We start from the raw sequence: 9396 nt of genomic DNA on the forward strand, positions 1-9396 counted from the left end.
GAATAAGGATAAAGCTTTCAGGCAAATCAAAATCGTCAAAACTGTCTGCATTTTACAAACACGTAAAGCAAACACGGACTACATTTAACATAGCCATTAGTACATTCGTCCAAGACAGACAGACAGACAGACAGACGGTGACAGAGACAGACGGAGATATAAACAGACCGAAACAGACAGAGACAGTGTCACAGATAGACAGAAAGACAGTCTCACAGATATATAAACAGACAGACACAGAGAGACAGAGACAGACCCAGAGACCTAGAAACGCATGTCAACTCATAAGTCCACAAGGTCCACAATGTCGCATGACAGAAAATCCACAGAGACTTGAATCCAGCATGGCAATTTGTCGTCATTGAAAGGTTGAATGGGATGAAGACTGTGTTACGTTGACTGTAAGTCCTGTGTCGGGGGGACGATTATATAAAAAGGAGAACGGATGAGTGACAGTGTTTAAAATGAGATTCTCCTGAGAATAGGCCTAGGTGGGGAACGAGATGTGTTCGGAGCAGAGAGAGGAATAAAACACTTTCCTCTTTTCATTCTCCGCAAAAAGGCAACAACCAATCGGCGCTTTCGTCGCTTTCATCGGAAGTTGCCAACTAGCTGCTCCTAACTCGTTTCGCCTAGATATCCACAGAAGCACCCATTTCTCATCTTAGTTCAACTTTCTGCTTCTTTCCATCTATCACCAAGAACGGGTGTTTATTCGCGATAACCACCCAGCAACCAAAATGGTATTCACCCAGCTCGATTCGATAGCTCATGGGGGCGCAGTCATAGCTTTTGTTGAGGACTACTTTTTAGCAATCGAAAATTTCCGAGAGAGGGACCATACCTTTATAACGAGCGGCGGATAGATCAACTCCGGTAATAACTCTGTGTGGATGTGTGGGTTGTGAAAGAGTGAATATTCTTGCTTTTAGTGAGGCAAACTTTCCCGTGCGACATTATAGGCCATCACTTTCGAGAGGGTGGTTCTGAAAAACGGGGACAGTAGCACGTGTGGATAGCTTGACTCACTAAAAGCAAGGGTATACTTTTTCAGTTATTTCCGAAAATCGTGCATTGAACATGACGTTGCAAACAGACAGTGGTTAACGTGGCCCCGACAGTGCCGGCCACTTTTCCCACCACGAAATTAGAACTCATTGGAAAGGCGTCGAACTAATTATTGAAGCGTGAAGAAGTCGTGGGACAATTGTTGATCACGTTCCTCTACAGGAGACGGCGATACATTATAGGCCACTTTCCTCTACCGCACGCAATTTCAACATTGCAGCGGCTGGAACCCTGAGGTGGTAATGGTGACTTACTGCTGTTCACTGTAGAATGGAAGAATAGAGCCTGATGACTTCCATTCAACATGAAGAGTAGATTGAGAGCGATTTGAGTCAGTTCCACAGATTTGAGAACATTCATCTGTGGGGTTTCTTGAAAAGGTTTTCCAGTTCCCGTGTCCTTAACTAGCAATGTGTTGTGTGTCATACTAGCATGCTCTTTTCTCAATTTGTAGCGTTTTATATAACTATTTAACTACCAACTTGTAGTATTCCTTGCTACTACGCTAACGTTGGACATTCTGAATCACATTCGAAATCATTGTAATTTCGAGATAGTACTAGCCCGGCTTCTAACGTGATGAAAATGGAACCAAAACACTCATTTCTACAATTTCACCAAAACAAGTCAAATTTGTGCAGATATATTAATCTCTTTCTGTATTTCTTTCTCTGACGGTCTTTCTTTCTGTCTGTCTTTTCTTATGTCTGTCTGTCTGTGTCTCTTTACGTTTCTGTCTCTGTCCGTCTGTGTCTGTCTTAGTCTCTCCTTCTCTTTGTCTCTGTCTCTCTCTGTCTCTGTCTCTGTCTCTCTGTCTCTGTCTCTCTCTGTCTCTCTCTGTCTCTGTCTCTGTCTCTGTCTCTCTCTCTCTCTCTCTCTCTCTCTCTCTCTCTCTCTCTCTCTCTCTCTCTCTCTCTCTCTCTCTCTCTCTCTCTCTCAGTACCTGTGTGCGTGCGTCTGTATCTGTGTAATTGCAAAAACGCAGTATTTCCGGCGCTTGCAGACAGAAGCTATTTAGCAAAGTGTTTTTTCAGAGTGGGACTCTTTTTCGCCATAACACGGTGAGGTATAAATAATTGTGTTAGAAACGATGAAGCTGTCTCGTGTTTTGGGCAAGGTCCACTAATCGCTCTCTCTCTCTCTCTCTCTCTCTCTCTCTCTCTCTCTCTCTCTCTCTCTCTCTCTCTCTCTCTCTCTCTCTCTCTCTCTGGATCATTCCTTTCGTCAACACCCTTTCTCTCCTCTCTTTTACATGATAACTTCACATCTCTATTCCCTCTCCCTCGAGAGGACTCCATGGTGATTTGTCAGATTGTTGTGTCGAACAAACGTTAACATCCAACCGTCATTTCCCCTCCCTTGTCGAAACTTATTAACAGCTTTTATGTAAAGCAGTTTAAATCGTGTTTAGAAACTAAGTTTTTAAATTATACAACTATAACTTCTGCTACTAATATAACTGCTGCTACTACGACTACTAATGATCATTATAACGATGAAAGCACCACCACCCTCATGATCATGACGACGACGACGACGACGACGACGATGATGATGCTGATGGTGATGCTGATGGTGATGCTGATGATGATGTTTCCTTTCCTCCGGGTGGCTTTGTTGTTCGATCTTGTAGCGAAATTGAGAAGATATTGACTGTTAGCTTTTTTTGTGTGTTTGTGAATTCACTTTTTTTTAAAGTTACTTCCTCTGCCTGTCCCCAATATGGCTTTGTGTTTCGATCGTGCAGCAAATGTAAATGTAAATTATTGTTAGTTTTTGTTTCATTTCTGTTAATTGAGTTCTTTCTTCTGTCCCTCAGGTGGCTTTATGTTTCGATCGTGCAGCGACGTTGACAAGTTAAATAACGTTTGGTTTTTGTTTCGAGGTTGACGAACTCACTTCAAAGCGCTTAGAGAACGTCAAGCGCTATATAAATCTCCCATATAAAATAAATATGCTCCATCTGATCTTCTGTCACAAGATGGCTTTGTGATTTGATAGTACAAAATCGAGAAGTTAGTTAAAGTAAGTATGTGTGTGTCCTGGTTTCAGTTCTGTCCCCCAGATTGCTTTGTATTTCGATCGTGCAGCAAAATCGAAAAGTTAGTTGTAGTTAGTTTTTGTTTCCTGGTTGCGGAACTCCCTTCAAAATGTGTCGTCTTTTTGTGTGCCCCCCAGATGGCTTCGTGTTTCGATCGTGCACCGAAATTCAGACGACAATTATCGTTGGTGTTGGTGTATGTTTTTAGGTGGACAAACTCGCATCAAATGCTCTTTCTGTTCTTTTGTCTCCCAGGCTTTGTGTTTCGATCGTGCAGCGAAATCGAGAAGTCAATTATACATGTACACTCTTCAAAAAAAGTTAAGGATCGGTTGAAAAAACGGATCTAATTATAAAAAAATTGCCACAAAATTAAACATCGACATAATAATTAAAAGATTAATGTGTTTGAATTAACAAATGAACAATGAGTCTTGACCTAGAATTTTGTTTGGCAGGCAGAGTTATTTCCCTTTGTTGGACTTCTCAAAAGCTTCTGCATTTTGGAAGAAAAAGGGTGTTTTTTATTGTAATAATATGATGTATGTGTAGTATGACACTCACACACATAGACAACACTGTGAAGGCGTGTATAGTAATGATTACACTGTATTGAATATAAGACTAAAAGGTAAGGTTAAACACAAGCACAAAGTAGAGAGTACTGAAGCAAGAGACTGTTCACTGTGATAGCTGAATGCAGACTGCTGCAGAAGGCAAGGATAAAACTGAGGCTGGCTGTGTGGCCAGGCAGTATGGATAACCATGACTAGTGAGCATGCAGATATCACTACATTTATAGCCCCATGAAATTTGCGGAACGCATGCCAGGGCATAAGGTTGTGATGCACTTGCTACAACAGGGTCCTAGATCCTGGCTATGAACATCGCTCACCAGCTTGTGTTTAAAGGTTGACACGCTGACACAATTATGCACAGTAGCAACATGCCCCCACGAAGAAAACTGAGCGATTTGGATAGAGGAAGGGCAGTAGGATGGCTACAAGACGGTGTTGCTGCCAGGCAAGTGGCCCAGAGGCTTGCAGTGGCTCCCTCTGTTATCATCAGACTAAAACAGAGATTCCAAGCAACTGGAAGAGTGCAGGAGCGACAACGTTCTGGTCGGCCCAGAGTCACCACACAAAGAGAGGATCGCTTCATTCAGAGGCAGGCCATGCAACGGCAAACAACATTAGACAACGCCTACAAGCTACCACCAACACTGTTTTTTTTTTGTTTTTTTTTAATTTATATATATATATATATATATATATTTCATTCTCTTTTTGCTTGTCCCGACGCTTGTTCCTTCTCCCAGTATGCTACCACGGAAGGATGTCAGGCCGCTGCGGTAGGCTACCCTCGGAAGATGACACTGCACTGCTGCTGAGTCACTTCAACGGTGTTCAGTATTGGTCCTGTTCCTGGCAAGGGACACAGGCACCGCTACCTACTAAGCCCTCTACTTACGACACTGACTGTTAAGTCGCGGAGCCAGACTGAGTGAGCGTCTCCTCAGAGAGCAGACCGCCACTGCGTCCTTCCGTCGACCCCCCGGAGTATCCCAGACCGGCAGCAGAGTATTCAGGGATGGCTGGAACAGGAACACTGGAACCAAGGTCACCATGAGAGCCCTGAGCAGGAAGGGTCACAAGAATCGAGACAAGTTTCTTTTTTATTTTTGCGCTTTCAATGGCATTCGTGAAGTGAATGACACTCGGCTGTGTGATCCCAGCCTTCCCATTGGAACTTTAGCACTTCCACTCTGGGTAGGAGCCGACCGAAGCTCGAAAAACCCACCCACCCCTTATGGGATTCGAACCACGATCTCCCGGCCCGTAGTCCGACGCGCTAACCACTGCGCCACGGGGGCCGGTACCACCAACACTGTTGTTAGTGGTCAGACGATCCGAAACCGCTTACACAACTTTGGCTTGCAAGGCGTCCAGTCTGAGAAACAACCCTGACTGCTAATCACCGAGCAGCTCGCCGAGCCTGGTGCACTCAACATGTGAGGTGGCAACGTCAGCAGTGGGCTCAGGTGTTGTTTACAGATGAGTCCCGCTTTTGCTTGGAACCTGCTGATGGTCGCATCCGAGTGTGGAGGCGTCGCGGAGAGCGCTTCGCAGAAGGCGCTGTTCTGGAACGGCAGCGTTTTGGCGGAGGCTCTGTGATGGTCTGGGGAGGTATCAGCACACGTCAAAGGACACTTCTGTACCATGTAGTGGGCAACTTGACCGGTGTCCGCTACCAGAATGAGATCCTGCAACCCCAAGCGATCGGCCCTCGTGCGATTCTTCAGGATGACAACGCACCTCCCCATCGCTCTGCAGCTGTAAACACCTTCATCCAGCAGGCCAGGGTCAACAGGATGCTGTGGCCAGCCAACAGCCCGGACCTGAACCCCATAGAGCACATGTGGGACGAGCTTTGTCGTCGGGTACAGCAACATCACCCTCCTCCTGCCAATCTGGGTCAACTGCTGCCATGGCTCCAGCAGGAGTGGAATGGAGTTCCCAGAGCATTCATATGCAACCTGATCCACTCCATGCCTGGCACACAACGGAGGGCACACGCGTTATTGACACTGATTCACATTGTTGTGAATTCCATTTTCGAGGGTTGTCACGTTTGACACACTCAAGCTAAATTGTCTACCTTTCTCTGTCACCCGAGTTGGCTTTGTGTTTCGATCTTTCAGCGAAAACGAGAAGTAACTCATAGTTACTTGTAGTTTCCTGGTTGGTAAATTCGTCTTTAAAGAGATACGATACCGAACTAAGACGTCTCTTTTTGACCCTCTCTTTTAACGTGAAATCTCTGACGTCAGAGGCGAAACAAAGTTAGAAAAGATGTCATAATGTAAACAATTGCGTCAAATAAAGATTATTTATTCCCCCCTCTGCTTCTTTCTCTCTGTAAAGGTGTAGGGCTAGTTATTTTTCGGTAACTTACCCAACAACCAAAATCACTTACCCAACAACAGGCCTGAATCCTCGATAGCTCACAGGTTGATGAGTTAGACTTTGAGGGAACTACTTTAGCGATTGAAAAGTTCCGAACGCTCCAATGTACGAAATATACATCTCTAGACCAAACAATACAAACATACTGCATTTAAACTGGCAACGACAGGCTTGAACACATTAATCTCCATATAAAATCTTGAGTTTGGTTGTTTTCTAAATCCAAATCTAACGATCAGTGCAGAGAAACTCGCTTTAGATCTCTTATGAGTGCACGCAAACTCCCAAGGCAAGTAACTCTCGTACGACAAGAGTAGTTCCCCTTCCAAATTTTCTGAACTGAGTTGCTTGGACAAGAGACTGCAATCCGACGGTTAGTTTTCGACAATATTTCATTTTATAAACAGATCACACGCAACCAAATGCACACATCGCATCAATTTAAAGAACATACAGCGGTTTCATACACTATTTTGCCCCAGAAAACGGAACTTCATACAGTTTTTAACGTTGGAACACGGGTGCAAAAGTTCGTCTGCTTGTCCCATTCGAAGAAAGAACATTTCCTAAGCGATACCAAAACATGACCAGAACACACACTATCTGCCTTTACCGGCACAGCAGAATAACAACATAACTGTGTACTTGATTTTAGTCCAAAACAGGAAAACTGACAAGAAGTGTTAACAGATTTGATTGATTTTCCCTGAACTATACAACCGCGCATTATTCAATCGCCAGCGCAGGTAGACTGGTTGAGTGATTTGGATTCGATCAAACTTTCGCACAAAAATTCCTCTTTTCTTTGAATAACTGAAGAAAGGAGGAATAAAGAGGTTACATACCTCGTCTCAGTGATTATTAAAAATAATGGTCTCAGTTCGCGGTCATGAAAAAGCTCGCTGAAGCTCGCATTTTTCATGATCCGCTAACTTCGACCATTATTTTTAATAATCACTGAGACTCGGCATGTAACCTCTACGTATCTTCTTCTGGATGTCTCCCGATGACGTGGCATAGAATTTCTAAAAACGAAGTTTGTCTTGGTGACCTCAACATATATTATCAGCAGAAAATCAATCGTAAGGTCACCGCCAGGCTGTGCATGCATCGGTATCGTATGTAGAGGTTACATGCCGAGTCTCAGTGATTATCAAAAATAATGGTCGAAGTTAGCGGATCATGAAAAATGCGAGCTTCAGCGAGCTTTTTCATGACCGCGAACTGAGACCATTATTTTTGATAATCACTGAGACGAGGCATGTAACCTCTTTATCCCTCCTTTCTTCAGTTATTCAAAGAAAAGAGGAGTTTTTGTGCGAAAGTTTGATCGAATCATATTCACCCAACCAGTCTACCTGCGCAGGCGATCGATTAATGCGCGGTTGAATAGTTCCGTGCAAATCATTCAATTTTGTTAACACTTCTTGTCAGTTTCCATGTTTTGAACTAAAATCAAGTACACAGTTATGTTGTCATTCTGCTGTGGCGGTAAAGGCAGATAGTGTGTGTTCTGTTCATGTTTTGGTATCGCTCAGGAAATGTTCTTTCCTCGAATGTGACTAGCAGACGAAGTTTTACACCCGTGTTCCAACGCTAAAAACTGTATGAAGTTTAGTTTTCTGGGGCAAAATAGTGTATGAAACCGCTGCATGTTCTTCAAGTTGATTAAATGTTTGTAATTGATTGCGTGTGATCTGTTTATAAAATGAAATATTGTTGAAAACTGACCGTCGGATTGCAGTCTTGTAGATGCAGCCGAAATCTGGAAGGGGAACTACTCGTGTCGCTAGACAAAGTATGAGAGTTACTTTTCCTTTGAATCTTGCTAGCGATAAACGATTGTGCACGGCAGATCTGAATTCAGAAAACAACCAAACTCATGGATTTTATATTGAGATTCATGTGTTCAAGCCTGTAGTTGCTGGTTTAAATGCGGTATGGTTGTATTGTTTGCTCCAGAAATGTATATTTTGTACATTAGAGTGTTCTGAACTTTTGAGTCGCAAAAAGTAGATCCACAATGTGTACAGTCTCTACCCATGAGCGATCGAGGATTCAGGCCCGTTGTTGGGTAAGTGATTTTGGTTGTTGGGTAAGTTACCGAAAAATAACTAGCCCTACAAGTTTACAGAGAGAAAGAAGCAGAGGGGGGGATAAATATCATTAACATGTCATTTCTGTTTTTCTCTGTCCGCCAGATAACTTCGTGTTTCGAGCGTGCAGCGAAATCGAAAAGAAGCAGTGCGAGCGAAGAGAGGTGGTCCCGGGGATCACGATGCACGTCTGCTTTCACACCTGTTACACCGACGGATGCAACCCGGCCATGACAGTGACGTCACTTCCTGCCGCCATCTTGCTTGCTATTGCACTGGCCTCGCTAGCTCTTTCAGCTACTCTCGCAGCGCTTTGACCCTGATCTAAATGACTCACTGTTGTGTTGTACTTGTGTTGATTTTGTGCACGTGCCGTGTCGTTGTGTGTATACTGTCACTGTCTGGTGCTTTGTATTGTTCTCTGTGGTGTGATGTGTCGTCAGTGCTGTCTTCTTGGTGATTAAAAGTATGTTTTAGTAATACGAGTGTGTTCGTGTTGTGTATATTTCGTGTGTGTGTGTGTGTGTGTGTGTGTGTGTGTGTGTGTGTGTGTGTGTGTGTGTGTGTGTGTGTGTGTGTGTGTGTGTGTGTGTGTGTGTGTGTGTGTGTGTGTGTGTGTGTGTGTGTGTGTGTGACACCATGATTTACTGAGATCTCGAGTAAGAGTGGCAATTACCCGATTTAAAAAAAAAAGTTAAATGCTGTGCAGTGATTAAAACAAATACCTGATCCTATCCAAGGTAAAAGAAGGGGCAACCAGCGAGGGAGAGGAGATAGGCACCTAGCCACCTCCCAAGGTTGGCCCAAGACTGAAAGGTTGAGGTCTCTAACCTATTGCTTCCCAAACGACCAAAGGTTACGGGACTACTTTCCTTTGGCTTCAAAATCTTTGACACCTTCCTCGCCGCCTTACCCCTTGGTCCGTCTTGTGAGAAATTTAGTGTTCTAGAAAAGTAAGAGAGTCTGGACTTAAACTCTCTCTCTCTCTCTCTCTCTCTCTCTCTCTCTCTCTCTCTCTCTCTCTCTCTCTCTCTCTCTCTCTCTCTCTCTCTCTCTGGGTATGGGTAGCGCCGTATAATGTATGGCAGCTCGCTTTCCCCTGTCAGAAAGCAGCCCGAATTTCCACGAAGGCAACCTCACAGGACTATATGAAATATTATTCTTATTTTATCCTCTTATCCTTTTCCTCTCTCTCTCTCTCTCTCTCTCTCTCTCTCTCTCTCTC

The 9396-nt window shown here is 44.0% G+C and overlaps 1 protein-coding gene across 1 annotated transcript in view; it reads left to right on the plus strand.

Annotated features, from left to right (window-relative positions):
• Nucleotides 1-8653, plus strand: part of LOC138958176 (U-scoloptoxin(05)-Er3a-like) — a 195238-nt gene extending 186585 nt beyond the window's left edge. The window contains exon 4 of the mRNA XM_070329261.1: nt 8277-8653. Within this exon, the coding sequence (XP_070185362.1) occupies nt 8277-8488 (212 nt within the window). The 3' untranslated portion in view covers nt 8489-8653. The remainder of the gene's footprint in view (nt 1-8276) is intronic.
• Nucleotides 8654-9396: the final 743 nt, after the last annotated feature.

This window comes from Littorina saxatilis, linkage group LG2, assembly GCF_037325665.1.
Source record: "Littorina saxatilis isolate snail1 linkage group LG2, US_GU_Lsax_2.0, whole genome shotgun sequence".
NCBI lineage: Eukaryota > Metazoa > Mollusca > Gastropoda > Littorinimorpha > Littorinidae > Littorina > Littorina saxatilis.